This window comes from Salminus brasiliensis, chromosome 19 (genome assembly GCF_030463535.1).
Source record: "Salminus brasiliensis chromosome 19, fSalBra1.hap2, whole genome shotgun sequence".
Classification (NCBI taxonomy): Eukaryota; Metazoa; Chordata; class Actinopteri; order Characiformes; family Bryconidae; genus Salminus; species Salminus brasiliensis.
Window position 1 is genome coordinate 2,642,572 of NC_132896.1, and position 17,285 is coordinate 2,659,856.

At 42.3% G+C, this 17,285-nt stretch overlaps 1 protein-coding gene across 1 annotated transcript; it reads right to left on the reverse strand.

Moving 5' to 3' along the window:
- Positions 1–14,113: 14,113 nt before the first annotated feature.
- LOC140540653 (C-C motif chemokine 4-like) lies at positions 14,114–16,732 on the reverse strand. The gene is made up of 3 exons (XM_072663041.1): positions 16,514–16,732; positions 15,563–15,683; positions 14,114–15,140 (listed from the first exon to the last, which is right to left on the reverse strand). Exons 1-3 carry the CDS (start codon positions 16,581–16,583, stop codon positions 15,029–15,031), a joined length of 303 nt encoding a protein of 100 aa, XP_072519142.1. The 5' UTR covers positions 16,584–16,732; the 3' UTR covers positions 14,114–15,028.
- Between the last annotated feature and the right edge of the window lie 553 nt (positions 16,733–17,285).

A 17,285-nucleotide genomic window follows, 5' to 3' on the forward strand; every position in this document is an offset into this window, starting at 1 on the left:
GAGGGATATCCAGAAGGCGGGACTTCCGGTGAAAATGCACGCTTCTGATTGGTCGAGGGAGGGACATGCAGGGGGCGTGGCTTAATGACGTGGCATGATCTGATTGGTCGAAACGACCTGTCAAAACTAGTTTGATGAAAAGTGCCTCCTATATCTCTCTCTTCTGACTTAATGTTAGACTTGGCTGATGCTTCCATTATTCCTGGTCCAGCAGTTAAAAATTGATCAATTGAGCAACATATAGCCAATATTAGTGGGACAGCCTTTATGCTGCTTAGGAACATTGCCAAACTAAGAAACTTCTTATCTCTACAGGACGCAGAAAAGCTAGTACATGCTTTTATTACCTCAAGGCAGGAAGCTCAATAAACTTCAGCTGGTTCAAAATGCTGCAGCCAAAGTCCTTACTAAAACTAGAAAAATTGACCATGTCAGTCCAGTTCTATCAGCACTGCACTGCTCCCAGTTAAATCCTGTATTGAATACAAAATTCTTTTATTAACATATAAAGCCCTACATGGCCTCGCTCCTGAGTACCTGCGGGATCTTATTACTGATTAATGATCAAGACTACTTAGATCTCAGGACTCTTACTCGTTCTTAAAATTCAGAAAACCTCAGCAGGGGGAAGAGGCTTTTCTTATAAAGCCCCCCAACTCTGGAATAACCTTCCAGATAAAGTTTGGGACTCAGACACAGTCTTTCAGTCTCAATCTTTAAATCTAAGCTGAGAACTGTGGTGTATACAGTGAAGTCATTTGTGGATAAGCACACTAGCCTGATCTGGTCAGCACAGCTTCTTCCACTCAGTCCACTTGAAGCTTCTGGCCTGTCGCTCACCAGCTGCCCCTCCTTATTTCCTTTTTCTGCCTCCTCTCACATGCCATAGAAGGATAAAAGGAGAATCAAACCAGAGTTGTTACTGTCATAAACTCTCAAGGTCCATAACAAATCACTGTAAACATACTTTCCTTTCCACATATTCTAACACCATCTTGAAACACTCTTCCGTGCAGGAAGGGAGACAGAGAGAGAGACCAGCATAAAACAGAAATACTAATTTAACCCATCTAGGCTCAATCTATTCTATCATAAATTAACCATGTGTAAGATGAATGCCAAACATGAGTGATACTAGTAAAAGCAACACTATCATTCTAATGGTCTGTTATACACCCTGAACAATTTACATAACAGTTTACACTTGGTCTAATAATCACTTAGATTTAATGCATTCGCAAAGCACAATCAGCACTTCAAGCCATGCACTCACTGACACAGGACATCAAAAATCACCACATCCATCATATTACTGCCAAAGACAGTTGGCAAGAAGCACTATAATAGTCTATTCTTCAACACAAGTCACACCAGGAACACCACTAGACCCAATTCAACACAAAGAAATCCCCTTAGACATCTTTTCCCCCATGCAAATGCAACCAACCATTCTACTATTACCATCTTCTAGTCATACTTCTTATGAACACATATTTAACAATACTAATATTATTATCATAATATATATTTTCTCATATGACACTACAACCAAACTCTTTACCATAAACCATAATTTCACCTCATGGAGAAAAATCTCACTCCGCCAGGCCCCTGTGCTCCTGCACATCCTGTCATTATGAATGCATTACACATCTGGCGCTCAGCCACGCCACTGGAAGTCACAGCTGATGTCCCATCTGGGGTGCCAAATTCTTTGTCGTGGATAGCTTCTCTGAGGAGGACGTTATTTAAAAAGAAGACTCGAGATCACTGTCCTTCAGCTGTAACAATAAAACATTTTATTCCAATCAAAAGCACAGTGTGGAGAGAGTCCTCCAATTCTGGGTGCCTCTCGTCTCTCTCTCTCTCTCTCTCTCTCTCTCTCTCTCTCTCTCTCAGTACCTTATGCTTTATACCCTACTATATGTCATATGTTGTTGGCCTGTTCTCATATGCAGGATGTCTGCATTTCATCCATAAGGAATATTCATTAGCCTCACCATTACTTACGTGGCCCACATGCTAAAGACACAGCTGGATCTCTTAACATCTCAGTTGTGTACACCCAAAAGTATGTCCAATCTACACAACATCTTATGGTCATTCAGTTTATGTACAGTTTCTCACATTAGGTCTGGGAACTCTCCTTTCCAAGTCTATCCCAGGGGCCTCAACATATTATTCCTCAACTCCATACCATTCCTTCAGGCCTATGAACAGTTGCATTAGCCAATGAATATACCACAGAACTCATATGTTTAGTTTAGCTTTTGGTAATTAATGTTTCTTAGATAAAGGTTGCAGGTCCAGGGGTTTGCGGACCCAGTGGATTGTAGTACACTGAGATGCTGGCTTTTTCAGGGTGCTCCCGTGTCTGTGTTACCTTCTGGCTCTCTCCTTTTAATTAGGATGTTAAAGTCAGACCTGCCGGAGTCGTCAGACACACTAATACTGACACTGCTTAACATTCTCTGCTCTCCATAAAATTCCTCTCAGAAAACTAACCTTCTCCGAGTAAATGGCCACCCAGCCTGACCTGCTGGAAGATTGCCCGCTGAGGTCCCCTCTACCTGCGTCAGACCAGCTGCCACCTACCAGTCCGACCATCAGGCCCTAGTAGAAAGTCTTCTTCTCTGGACAGTAGAGACAGTTACTCCAACAGAAGCAGGATCTGCTCTTTTTAATAGCCTTGATTTCAGTAGAAACAATGAATAATGAGCAGGTGTCCCAATACTTTTGTCCATCTATTGTAGAACACAGCTCTTCAGTACAGTGTAACAGGTTAAAACAATGTTCCTGACATTGTTCGCCTTAGATGTCTGCACAGTGCTGGCCAAGACTTGTCTTTACCTCAAATGGACATCCTATCGGCCATGCAGCGATTAGAGAACCTGACTCACTGAAGGCCTCCTGCCTTTCGGATTCTATATTTATCTGTTTTTGTGCATCCCCGCGCTCGCATGCATTCCCCGACTCAAACATCTGCACTGTGTTAAAGAGCACCATGTCAAATCCGTGTGTCATACCTTCTGCAATGAATGAGCCTTAGCTGCCCATGGCCCTGTCCCTGCTTCACCGGTTGTCCTTCCTTGGAGCACTTTTGGTAGACACTGACCACTGCATACCGAGAGGAACACCCCAGAAGACCTGGCTGTTGTTACAGATGGTAACTGATACAATATGATTACTGATTTTGATCCCATTGGGTGCTGATGTATTTAACTGAAAGGTGAGTGGTCAGGTGACTGGATTGGTTATGAGATCTTGGGTTTGATGATTAAAAAGGAGACTAACATAATTGTAATGAAAATATCATTTATTTTAAAAGAGACATTCATATTTAAACAAATCCAATAAGTTTTCTTTTCAATGTCTAAAAATCTGCTGTTCAAATTATTACTGATGGACAGAATTATGGACCATACAGTTGAAGGCTTTGCTGTGGCGTAACATTTGCTGTAATCTGACTCTGATTCACACTGCTGTCGTCTTTAGAGGATAATACACAGCAATTAGAAGCAGAAAAGCATTCAGGACACTACAGTTATAAAATGTAACGTGGCTAAATTGGAACATTTACTCATTAATATACACTGAACATGTAAACCAGATTAAAATAATAACTAAAATATAAACATTTAATTGTGGATGAATCTGAGGATTATAGCAAAATTCAAATCCAGCTGTTTTTACCCCACATCCACGCAAAACTTCCTTCCTGCTTTAATCTTAAATCTGCAGAAAATAATAAACAGTAATTAGAAACAGAAAATCAACAAAGTCAGAAACTACAGTTAAACAATCTAATGTAGATCAACTGAAATATTTACATAAAGACTATTAGCTGCTATTTCCTGTTGGCAGAGTGTGTGAGATCATATCTACTCACATAATGGCTTTAACAGGTTTTACGGTTGCTGTTCGTCAGTGTGTGAGTCCTCATTCTAGCAGAGAGAGAGAGAGGGAGAGAGGAGGGGTCTTCTGCTGTGGAGTGAAGAGCAGTGTGTGGAGAGGCAGTGTTCTGTAGGCCTTTATAAAGGGAGACCTTGACCTCTCTCCCACACCAGAACGCTCTCAGTTCCTAAAGATAAAAGATTTATCTTTAAATTACACAGAAGTAAGATATGGAGTAAAAGGCTCAATTTTAGGGCTGCTATTATTTACATTATAGATGTTACCACTGGGCTCAGTTATAAGCAGACATGGCGTTAATTTCCATTGCTATGCAGATGACACACAGCTCTATATATCAGCCAAACCTGACGATAAATTTAGATTACAGAAAATGGAGGACTGTGTAAAGGATATAAAACTCTGGATGTCACATAACTTCCTTCTCCTCAACAGTGACAAAACCGAGGTTCTCCTTTTAGGTCCAAAAGACACTAGATATAAACTATCAAACTTAATGTTAGACTTGGCTGATGCTTCCATTATTCCTGGTCCAGCAGTTAAAAATGGATCAATTGAGCAACATATAGCCAGTATTAGTAGGACAGCCTTTATGCAGCTTAGGAACATTGTCAAACTAAGAAACTCCTTATCTCTACAGGACGCAGAAAAGCTAGTACATGCTTTTATTACCTCAAGGCAGGAAGCTCAATAAACTTCAGCTGGTTCAAAATGCTGCAGCCAAAGTCCTTACTAAAACTAGAAAAATTGACCATGTCAGTCCAGTTCTATCAGCACTGCACTGCTCCCAGTTAAATCCTGTATTGAATACAAAATTCTTTTATTAACATATAAAGCCCTACATGGCCTCGCTCCTGAGTACCTGCGGGATCTTATTACTGATTAATGATCAAGACTACTTAGATCTCAGGACTCTTACTCGTTCTTAAAATTCAGAAAACCTCAGCAGGTGGAAGAGGCTTTTCTTATAAAGCCCCCCAACTCTGGAATAACCTTCCAGATAAAGTTTGGGACTCAGACACAGTCTTTCAGTCTCAATCTTTAAATCTAAGCTGAGAACTGTGGTGTATACAGTGAAGTCATTTGTGGATAAGCACACTAGCCTGATCTGGTCAGCACAGCTTCTTCCACTCAGTCCACTTGAAGCTTCTGGCCCGTCGCTCACCAGCTGCCCCTCCTTATTTCCTTTTTCTGCCTCCTCTCACATGCCATAGAAAGATAAAAGGAGAATCAAAGCAGAGTTGTTACTGTCATAAACTCTCAAGGTCCATAACAAATCACTGTAAACATACTTTCCTTTCCACATATTCTAACACCATCTTGAAACACTCTTCTGTGCAGGAAGGGAGACAGAGAGAGAGACCAGCATAAAACAGAAATACTAATTTAACCCATCTAGGCTCAATCTATTCTATCATAAATTAACCATGTGTAAGATGAATGCCAAACATGAGTGATACTAGTAAAAGCAACACTATCATTCTAATGGTCTGTTATACACCCTGAAGAATTTACATAACAGTTTACACTTGGTCTCAATCACTAATCACTTAGATTTAATGCATTCGCAAAGCACAATCAGCACTTCAAGCCATGCACTCACTGACACAGGACATCAAAAATCACCACATCCATCATATTACTGCCAAAGACAGTTGGCAAGAAGCACTATAATAGTCTATTCTTCAACACAAGTCACACCAGGAACACCACTAGACCCAATTCAACACAAAGAAATCCCCTTAGACATCTTTTCCCCCATGCAAATGCAACCAACCATTCTACTATTACCATCTTCTAGTCATACTTCTTATGAACACATATTTAACAATACTAATATTATTATCATAATATATATTTTCTCATATGACACTACAACCAAACTCTTTACCATAAACCATAATTTCACCTCATGGAGAAAAATCTCACTCCGCCAGGCCCCTGTGCTCCTGCACATCCTGTCATTATGAATGCATTACACATCTGGCGCTCAGCCACGCCATAGTCATGGTGCCACTGGAAGTCACAGCTGATGTCCCATCTGGGGTGCCAAATTCTTTGTCGTGGATAGCTTCTCTGAGGAGGACGTTATTTAAAAAGAAGACTCGAGATCACTGTCCTTCAGCTGTAACAATGAAACATTTTATTCCAATCAAAAGTACAGTGTGGAGAGAGTCCTCCAATTCTGGGTGCCTCTCGTCTCTCTCTCTCTCTCTCTCTCTCTCTCTCTCTCTCTCTCTCTCAGTACCTTATGCTTTATACCCTACTATATGTCATATGTTGTTGGCCTGTTCTCATATGCAGGATGTCTGCATTTCATCCATAAGGAATATTCATTAGCCTCACCATTACTTACGTGGCCTACAAGACACAGCTGGATCTCTTAACATCTCAGTTGTGTACACCCAAAAGTATGTCCAATCTACACAACATCTTATGGTCATTCAGTTTATGTACAGTTTCTCACATTAGGTCTGGGAACTCTCCTTTCCAAGTCTATCCCAGGGGCCTCAACATATTATTCCTCAACTCCATACCATTCCTTCAGGCCTATGAACAGTTGCATTAGCCAATGAATATACCACAGAACTCATATGTTTAGTTTAGCTTTTGGTAATTAATGTTTCTTAGTCTAATGCCCATGTTAAAACCTAAATGGACTCTTAACTATCTGCCCCTATTAATATCACCACTATTAACTATCTACACCATGATTATTATAATATGATTATGATCAGAGCAATTTGCAGACTATGAAGGGCAATGTGAAAGACTAGTGGAGAACCGGCCAAGACAGGAGAGCTGTGATTGGTAGTCAAGGTTACTTCACCAGAGTGATTTCTGAATGCTCTCAAAGTTCAAATATTAGTACTGTGTTGTTTATTATTTCAGTAATTATAATTATTATAATCATTTCTTTGCATTATTTAAGCAGTTGTCATTTCCACGATGTGATATTTTGATATGTGATATTTTAATTTGGAATTCAGGAGAAATCAATCAAGGAGAGATCAATGTATACTTCAGCGCTTGGTGGCTCAACCCTGTGTGTTCACAGTGTTTAAATAGTTGAGCAGGGTAGATCTTTAGGATGAACCCTTCACTCTTTCACCCATCTGGGAAGGATTTCTACAAGAAGTGTGGTCTTTTTTGTTCATTCAGTCAACAAAGCATTTGTGATATTAAACACTGAGATTGGAAGGTGAGGCCTGGCTCGCAATCAATGTTCAGCTCCTGATAGAGGCTCCAGGCACAGTTTGTACACTTCCATTGTGAAGCAATTCCCTCTCCAGGTACTCTACAAGCCTTGTATCAGCCTGCTTACTGAGCCTGTCGCACCATCAGAACCGGCCCTGCACTGTAGCTAACCCCTGACCTTCCGCTCGTATGGCGGAGCACTGAGCACGGTTACAGTAAAGCTTCACTGTGATTGAGGTGATGCTGAAAGATCTCAGACAGGAACAAAGAAAGACATAAAAGGTTTTAAATGAAAATAATAACTTTATTACACAATAAATTAAACAGTTTTGTCACATTTAGAAAATTTACTGCAATTTTTAATAAAAGAGTCCAAAAATACAAAGATTTCATAATACAGGACGTTTCCTGTTCTTGAGTTTTTTTAAACATGATATTGAGTTTATGAGAGATTTGTGGGATAGTTCAAAGCTTTGCAGGGGTGGTGTTGTGTCTTTGGTCCAGAATGGCGACATATCTATTGACCCACTCGGCATCCGGATCCACACAATACTGCTTTCCTGCTTTAGTCTTAATTCTGCAGAAGATAATAAACAGTAATTAGAAACAGAAAATCACAGAAAAATACATTATTATATAATTAATATACAATTATTATGTCCTTTACTTCCGGCGCCGCGCGAGTGGCCGCACTTTACAGCAGCTCCGTCTCTTGAGACGCTGTTTTCTCACCTATATTAGGTTTATTTACTTTTTCTTACTTTCTTCTTATGCGTGTCCTCTGCTAACACCTAACACTACACCCTAGTGTTAGTTTGAGTTTGTTCAGGTGCGTAGTTTTTAATTATTATAACTTTCGGACTCGGAATGGAGAACAGTAGAGACGGAGCGGTCAGCGCTACACACACGCGGGAGCGACCGCTGGAGCTCCGCAAGTCCGCACCGCACCGCGCTGCGCCCAGGTTCCCATTCCCGAGGAGACACGGAGACCGTACAGGGGTGCAGAGCTGGAGTCAAAACAAAGGCAAAGAGGAGGCGTTTCAAGCCCTTCATCCCCTCCGTCATCATGGGGAGCGCGAGGTCTATCGCCAACAAGATAGCCGAGCTGAGCGCGCTGACCAGGACCCAGCGGGAGCATCGCGAGTGCAGTGCGCTGTGCTTCTCGGAGTCATGGCTAAACAGTGAGGCTTTCAGACCGTGAGGGTGGACAGGAGCTCCGAGCTAAGCGGTAAGAAGAAGGGCGGAGGGGTTGTGCTGTTTGTGAACATACTATACTATCTGCCGAGGGAACTGACGGTCGCCATTTTTGTTTTGGTCTACATCGTACCGGCAGCCAACGCGGAAGCGGCGTGTGACGTCATACACTCGGCCATCGCGAGACTCCAGACTCAGCACCGAAACGCCCTCATTGTCATCTCTGGGGATTTTAATCATGTGTCTCTCTCAACCACGCTGCCCAAGTTCCACCAGTATGTTGACTGTGCTACCAGGGAGAACAGAGTACTGGATCTTCTGTATGCAAATGTTAAGGATGCATACAGGTCCTCTGCCCTACCTCCACTGGGGAGATCAGATCACAACCTGGTTCTGCTGACACCCACATACCGCCCAGTGGTTCTAAGACAGCCTGTGACAAGGAAGGTGATCAGGAAGTGGTCACCAGAGGCTGAGGAGGCTCTGCAGGTCTGTTTTGAGACCACAGACTGGGAGGTGTTGTGTGAATCAGCTGGTGAGGACATTGACAACAGGACAGGTTGCATCACAGACTACATCAATTTCTGCACTGACACTATTGTTCCAGTCAGGAGGGTGCGTTGTTTTCCTAACAACAAGCCTTGGATCACCAAGGACTTGAAGGACCTTCTAAACAAGAAGAGACACGCTTTCCAATCAAAAGACAAGGAACAACTGAGGAGTGTGCAGAAGGAGCTGAAGGGGAGACTGAGAGAGAGCAAGGAAGCCTACAGGAGAAAACTGGAGGGTAGGCTCCAGCAAAACAATTCAAAGGAGGTGTGGACTGGGATGAGGCAGATCACTGGCTTCAAAGGGAAGCAGCAGACTGTTGGGGGCAGTTTGGACAAAGCCAACGAGCTGAATGTGTTCTTTAACAGATTTAGCATGACACCCTCCCCCTCCACCAGCAGTGGCGGCGTCTCCCCCACCCACTCACCATCACCACCGCCTCTCCTTGCTCACTCACGTCTACCCCCCCTCACCCCACAAACACAAACACTGTCTGAGGAATCACAGCAATCACCCACCCACTTAGAAGTGACAACTGGCCAGGTGAAGAGACAGTTGGAGAAGCTGAAACTGGGAAAAGCTTCAGGACCTGATGGGATCAGCACAAGGGTACTGAAGGTCTGTGCTACCCAGTTATGTGGGATCCTACAGCACCTCTTCAACCTGAGCCTCAAACAGGAGAAGGTGCCAGTGCTGTGGAAAACATCATGCCTGGTTCCTGTTCCAAAGAAGTCTACCACCTCCTCCTTGAACGACTATAGACCTGTGGCCCTCACATCACACGTCATGAAGGTCCTGGAAAGGATTATGTTGACACACCTCAGTCCTCAGGTCAGCCCTTTCCTGGACCCCCTCCAGTTCGCTTACCAGCAACAGGTCGGAGTGGATGATGCTATCATCTATCTACTGCAGAAGGTGCACGCCCATCTGGACCACAACAACTCCTCAGTGAGAATCACTTTCTTTGATTTCTCAAGTGCATTCAACACCATCCAACCTCTGATGCTGGGGGGAAAGATGGACAGAATGCAGGTGGACAGGTCCACTGTTGCCTGGGTCATGGACTACCTGTCTGACAGACCCCAGTATGTGCAGCTGGGATCCAACCGGTCTGAGTGCTTAGTCAGCAGCACTGGAGCACCACAGGGAACTGTTCTCTCTCCCTTCCTCTTTACCCTGTACACCACTGACTTCCAGTACAGGTCAGAACTCTGCCACCTTCAGAAATTCTCTGATGACTCTGTGGTAGTCGGATGCATCAGGGATGATGAGGATGGAGAATACAGGGACCTGGTTAACAGCTTTGTCGTGTGGAGTGAGAGGAATCACCTGATTCTCAATGTGGCCAAGACCAAGGAAATGGTGGTGGACTTCAGGAGGAAGAGGACCACGACCGGTCCCATTACCATCACGGGTCAGGATGTGGAGCGGGTAGTCACCTATAAATACCTGGGTGTCCTCCTGGACAGCAAACTGGACTGGAAGGCCAACACAGAGGCTGTGTACAGGAAGGGGATGAGCAGACTCTACTTTCTGAGGAAGCTCAGGTCCTTTAATGTGTGCAGCAATATGCTGGAGACCTTCTACCAGTCTGTTGTTGCTAGTGCTGTCTTTTTTGCTGCAATCTGCTGGGGAGGCAGCATCAGGAGTGGAGATGCCAGAAAGCTCAACAAACTGATCAGGAAAGCTGGATCAGTCCTGGGCTGCTCTCTGGAAGGCTTTGAGGTGGTTGTAGAAAGGAGGACTCTGAGCAAACTCACTGCCATTCTGGAGAACACTTCCCACCCCCTCCATGATCTACTGGTCAAGCAGCGGAGCACTTTCAGTAACAGGCTCCTTCAGCTCCGCAGCAGTAAGGAACGGTACAGGAGATCGTTTCTCCCAACAGCGATCTCGCTGTACAACGCCTCGTCACTGTGCCGGGACATTATTGTGCACTGAGTGTACTAATAGAACAGTCCCGCTGTTTCTCAATCGGACACTTTTTCTGTTCATCAGTATGTACTGCCACACAGCTCTGTCATCTGCACTGCCACTTTAAACTCTATACTGTAATGATACCCCAGGATGCCTTACATCACTACATTATATTAATGTAGTTACTGCACTGTTACATTACACATAATTCATTCTGTATATTACATTATATTAATGTAATTATTACTGCACTACAATCACTTTTACGCTTTTATGCCTCTATCATGCTGCTCTCTTGTTTGATTTTGCTGCTGTAAAAACTGACTTTCCCTGTGGGATAAATAAAGTGATCTATCTATCTATCTATCTATCTATCTTAATATGAACTGATATAAATTAGACTCACATTAAATCTTAACTCACATATAAATATTAAATTATGGATGAATCTGAGGATTTATAGCAGTTAAATCCAGCTGTTTTTACCCCACATCACCAGCTGTTAGATCATTTCTACTCACTTAATGGCTTTAAGAGGACAGGTACTGCTCGTCCGTGTGTGAGACTCCACCTGCCTCAGAGGGATCCTCATTGTGGTCAGTTTGGGACAGCAGTCAGGGGTGTGTCTAGCTGGAGCTGCAGGAATCACAGACATCAGATCCACCTCATTAAACAACACACATCTCTGATTCTTACTGGAAGGTGATTGGCTCTCTGCTCTGGCCTCCTGCTCTCTCCCACACCATCACTAACACAGCTCAGTGTAGCGACTTCACTCACCACTAGAGGTCAGCTGGAGAGAGCCGAGCAGCAGCACCATCAGCAGAGCAGACAGAGTCCTCATTATAGCAGAGAGAGAGAGAGAGAGAGGGATGGTCTTTTGCTGTGGAGTGGAGAGCAGTGTGTGGTTGAGCAGAATCAGATGTTTAATCAGGGTTTAATTTTATTCCACTGGAAGATCATTTTTCTTTTCTTAACGACCACATAAGACACTTTCATTGGTAACAAATATTGTACAAACAAAATGTAATAATCTTACTACTTTAATTTTATAATGGATATTTTGTCTAGATTTAGGATGATGTCACTTCCAAATACACCATTTAAAGAAAGACTGAGAAGGTAGACGTGTTTGTAATGTACACTATTAACAGATTAAGCTCCTTGAGGAACTTTTGTAGGTTCATCAGTTTCAAACTGCAGAGGAACCTCTCAAGGTGCTTTAAGGAACCTTCAAGAAAAGACTTTTAAAACAAAAATGTTCCTTAAAGGTTCCTCAAAGGTTCTTCAAAGGTTCCTCCACAGTTTTAAACTGAGGTAGCTCCAAAGGTTCCTGAAGAATCTCATACGGTTAACAGTATGCACTATCCTTTTGGAGGTTCTTCAGTTCTACATAGCATAAAAGCAGTTCCACTGTTGTTGAGACAGAGAACCCCTTTTCAGTACTACATAGAACCCTTTTTTATTGTACAGTGCTCTACATGGCATGTTTCACACACAACACAACACTCAACGCACATTAATAAGCCCAGCCAGCTAACAGCCCTCACACACCCTCAACTCAGCCTAAACTTCAAAATCTGAGCCTGTTTATAAAATCCACCCAAAATTATTATTATTGTTTTATTTCACCTTTTCTTTCAGTAGTTTAAATCTTCACTCACCGTACAAACAAGAGAAATGCTGAAGCAGGACAAAGTTCTCTTCAGTACAGACCAGCACAGTCCGGGTACAGGAATTACGGAAGGGCACTGACAAATCACACAGTATCCTGTTTAAAAAGAAAAACAACCTCCATCCATTAAATACTGGGGCGCTTTAGTCCCCTAGTGGTCATAAACGGTATGAACATTATTAAAGATGACTGATCAAGACCAGGTCCAAATCACTCCTGTTAGAAAACATACTCAATGGAGAGGATGTGGAGCTGGCTGGGACTTACCTAGTGTCTTGACTTGGACGACCAACTGGACTTGAGGACTGACATCCATGCAGCAACCAACAAGGAAAGCCAGAGCAGTCTGTTCTGTCTGAGGGAGCTGAGGAGGTCCTTCTACCTTCTATCTTCTATCTGCCATCTTCTAAAGAGTTGTGTGCTGGGGAAAGTGAGACTGAGAAGGTTGATGTGTTTGTACAGTACACTAACAACAGGATAAGCTCCTTAAGAAACTTCTGGAGGTTTCAAACTGTGGAGGAACCTCTTAAGGTTATTTAAGGAACCTTCAAGAAAATGCTTTTAAAAGAAAGGTGTTTAAGGTTCCTCAAAGCACCTTAAGTGGTTCCTCCACAGTTTTAAACTGATGTATCTCCAAAGGTTCCTGAAGAACCTCATACATTTAATCGTTTTGGAGGTTCTTCAGTTTGAAATTGTTTAGGAACCTCTCATGGTGCTTTAAGGTCCTCTTTTTTCAATATTTATTCTTTTTAATTATTAATTATGTTTTATATTGATAACTAACCCACCCATTCATAGCTCCTCCTAGCACTAGAAATGCTCCCAGCACTAGGATGGTACAGACTGAACACATGTCTCCTCTGACAAATGCAAAGCCAGCCACCACCTCTTTCAGAACTGCTGCCAGTGCGGCATCACCAGGCAGCCGGCACACTCATAGCCCCCAGCTCCGCCACACCAGCTAACAGACGCCTGTCGCGGCCAGCATTGCTTTAGGATTTGCTTTAGGATTCATGAAGGAAGAGAGCGCCACTAACCCTCTCGGAGAGAGTACGGCCATGTGCACTCCCTGACTCTGGCAGCTGATGGCAAAGCAGCATGGCTCGAGGTTTGAAATAGTGACCCCCAGGCTGTAGTGGCAGCAAATTTGGTGGTTGGTGTGGTGCAACAGATAACACCACTACCTGCCACTGAGCTGCCACACCATGTGGGAGACTGGGGTTCGATTCCCGGTCTGGGTGACTATGCTGCGCTACACCAATAAGAGCCCTTGGGCAAGACTCCTAACACTACACTGACCCACCTCTGTAATACCAGTAACCTTGTAAGTCACTCTGGATAAGAGCGTCTGCTAAATGCCATAAATGTAAATGTAAATTAGACCACTGAGCCACTTGAAGCCCTTCCAAACCTTTGACTGGTAGTGTGTATATTCTGTATTCTACTTTTTATATGTAATACTATTTACTTTGTGCTGACTGTGAACTTTCCACCTGTGTTCATGCGATGTGATAATAAACCTGACTGAATTTGATTGATCTTTAAGCTATAATAATTATAATATCGACACCCCTTGGTCATTAGAACCTGAGGATGTTGCCCAATAAATGTGATAAGAATTATTATCAGTTCATGGACTTGCATAATGAGTCTGCAATCAGAGAAACGTTTGGTGCTTGGACCCATAGTGAACTTCTTTATTTCTTTCCCACATTACATTTTGGTTCCACAGTTTTAAAAAGTGCTTTACGTGAGTAAACATAAACAGTGAGAATAATGACTCGAATGGAAAGTACAATAACAGAAAATTATGATATTTAAAAATAAAAGGTTAAAACAGCTGAAAAACTCCAGTAAAATCTGACTAAAAGCCCGAGTTCAACAGTAAACAACAAAATGAGAAGTGCTGACTTATCAGCTTATCCACTTTCCGTCCCCAAGCCCACGGCCAAAAAGAGACCAGCTGAACGTTGTGTTCCTGTAGGCCTCTTCCTCTTTTCACATTGTTTCTGACTGGCCTTCTGGTGCCACATGTGACATTTTCAGTACAGCTAATCAGGGGGAGAAGCTTTGACAGTGAACTGATGAACTGTTTTGTGTTCATGACAGAATTACTGGATATCTGTAGCTGAACCTTAACCTGAGGTTCTAGACTTTTAGCTTTTATCAGTATTTGTCCTGCAATGTAACTGCAAGTCACGTCCTGTTTATTGTTAGATCAATTTCTAAACATTATTTAACAAGAATAAGCACCACCTTTGCTGTGGTATCATCATTTGGAGCATGCTCATTACACATATCCTTCATAAATCATAGAATTTTCTTCATATCACCAACATATGTCACATATCACATTCAGCTGTGTGTTCAAACAAACAAACAAACAAAAAAAAAACAATAGAAAAACTGATAAACAGGTACCTCAGATACGGGTTACTGCAGTGTGTAACACATAGCTTTAACATACTGAACGGTCAGTGGAATTTCCCTTTACACCTCAGCTCTCAACAGCTCTCAGGCTGGGCCTCTACGATGATGAAGGCGAGGAGGAAGATCCCTGGAAAAGATGCAGGTCAGCACCCTTTACATCGGCTGCTGGCTTCCGATGAGCTTGGCCTTCAGAGTTTTCATGTACTCCTGCACCCAGGGGTCAGAGGGCTTGGCACACACCTGGCGGCCCTTCTTCATGATGAACCTGCAGAGAAGAAGAACATGGAAGTTAAACTCGGTCACAGCTGCTCATTTTACTAGATTTCAATGCCTAAAAGATTTTTATATGAGTAAAATAACTCAGTCCTGCAAAGTTTTTGCCTTGGTATGATAAAATATTGACATTTTTCAAACCGCTAATGTGGGGTGTATTGAAATGAGGTCCAGTCAGTGCAGAAATGCTTGGTTAACTACTTATAATCATTGTAAATACCTAAAAGCTCTGCTCCAGTCATCTTAAAAGTCCAGAATATGCTTAATGCAAGTGCTACAGTAATAAATGTACAGTATTTGGTATCATAAGCCGCAACAGAGCAGCTGTCTGCAGGTTAAACACCAGGATTTCCCTTTTGGGGTTTCCTAAGACAAAGTTTTGCCATGTGGAGCAAAAGAGGGAGGGACACTTACAGCACGGCCTCCTTGGAGCACTGCTGGCTGGTGTAGCTGAAGCTCTTCACCATGCTCAGTTTGACAGGCTGGCGGGTGAAGTCAAAGCAGCAGCTTTTGGGCCCGGATCCATAACGCATACCTGGAAAACACACCCATCAGCACCAGAGTCAGCCAATCAGCAAGTGATTTGCTTAAGTCTGTCTAACACAAGCAATGCAGTACAAATACAAACCTGAATTACAAAAGAAACCCTTTATTCTGTTAATTCAGCGCTTCCCAGTAACTACACTGAATGATTCATTATCCACTATGAATTATTCAGTATACACTATCATTTATTAAGTATCCACTATGAATTATTCAGTATACACTATCATTTATTAAGGAACCACTATGAATTATTTAGTATACACTATCATTTATTAAGTATCCACAATGAATTATTCAGTATACACTATCATTTATTAAGTATCCACTATGAATTATTCAGTATACACTATCATTTCTTAAGTATCCACTATGAATTGTTCAGTATACACTATGAATTATTAAGTACCCACTATAAATGATTCATTATCCACTACAGATATTTCAGTCTCCACTATGAATATTTCAGTATACACTATCATTTATTAATTATCCGCTATGAATTATTCAGTATACACTATCATTTATTAGGTAACCACTATGAATTATTAAGTATCCACTATGAATTATTAAGTATCCACTATGTATCTTTCAGTATTAACAATAAAGTATTCAGCATACACCATAATGTATTTAGTATCCACTATGAATTATTTAGTAACTACTATGAATTATTCATTATCCCCAACATTTTTTAGTATCCACTATGAATATATCAGTATTCAGTAATCCAGTACAGCCTCTCTCTCTCTCTCTCTCTCTCTCTCTCTCTCTCTCTCTCTCTCTCTCTCTTTCTCACTCTTCCGCTGTCTGACCTCTTACCTTCACTGAATGTGACCATGCTCAGGAGCACCACCACAGCGGACACGAGGAGCAAACGGAGGGCTGCCATTTTCAGATGATGTTCTGAATAGACTGAATAGATGTTGTTTTCAGTGGGAACCTGCTGCCATGTGGTCCACAGCAGAGTGTGCTGATTTATAGGCCTTCGTGGAGAGGGGAGACCCCTGTGATGAGAAAGGATTTGCGGGGGAATTTGTCTCACCCACGCAACGAAAACTCCAGACTTCGGTAGCATCTGCGCAGTGACCTTCACCATGTTTAAGCACGACTTTCACTTCTGCTTCTGCTTTCTACTGCTGTCAATTGAAGCAGGATAGGTGTACAGTTTAGGCCCTTAGACTCATTATTCAACATTTTATTCAGCTTTAGAAGGATTACACCATCAAGTGCCGTTAAAACTCCAGTAACTGCTGTGGAAATAACCTGTAGGTCCGGCTGAGAGGAGAGGGGGGAATAGTAAAGTGGGCCCAAATACAAACTCTTAGGGCCTCTTTCACCAGTATCTTCCTGAAACTCGTGTAAAAAAATGATGTAGACTGCATGTGTGTTTGATTTTCCTCTCTAAAGATTCCAGTCTGTGGTTTGAAACTCAACACAGGACAACATGAAGTATGGGATATGAAACCTTGTGGTCAGTATGTGTAATATGAAGGTAGTCTTTTAGAAACATATGTGCATTATTTTTATTATTTATTTATCATTTGCACAACATTTCAGAAAATTCATGCATTAATTCATGCATACATACAAA

Excerpts from the sequence above, each read along its gene's own strand:
- LOC140540653 (XM_072663041.1), bottom strand. The coding sequence starts at position 16,583 with ATGGCAGCCCTCCGTTTGCTCCTCGTGTCCGCTGTGGTGGTGCTCCTG. Across the intron at positions 15,684-16,513 it reads CATGGTCACATTCAGTGAAG|GTATGCGTTATGGATCCGGG; the intron begins GTAAGAGGTCAG and ends TGTGTTTTCCAG. Across the intron at positions 15,141-15,562 it reads TGCTCCAAGGAGGCCGTGCT|GTTCATCATGAAGAAGGGCC; the intron begins GTAAGTGTCCCT and ends TCTTCTCTGCAG.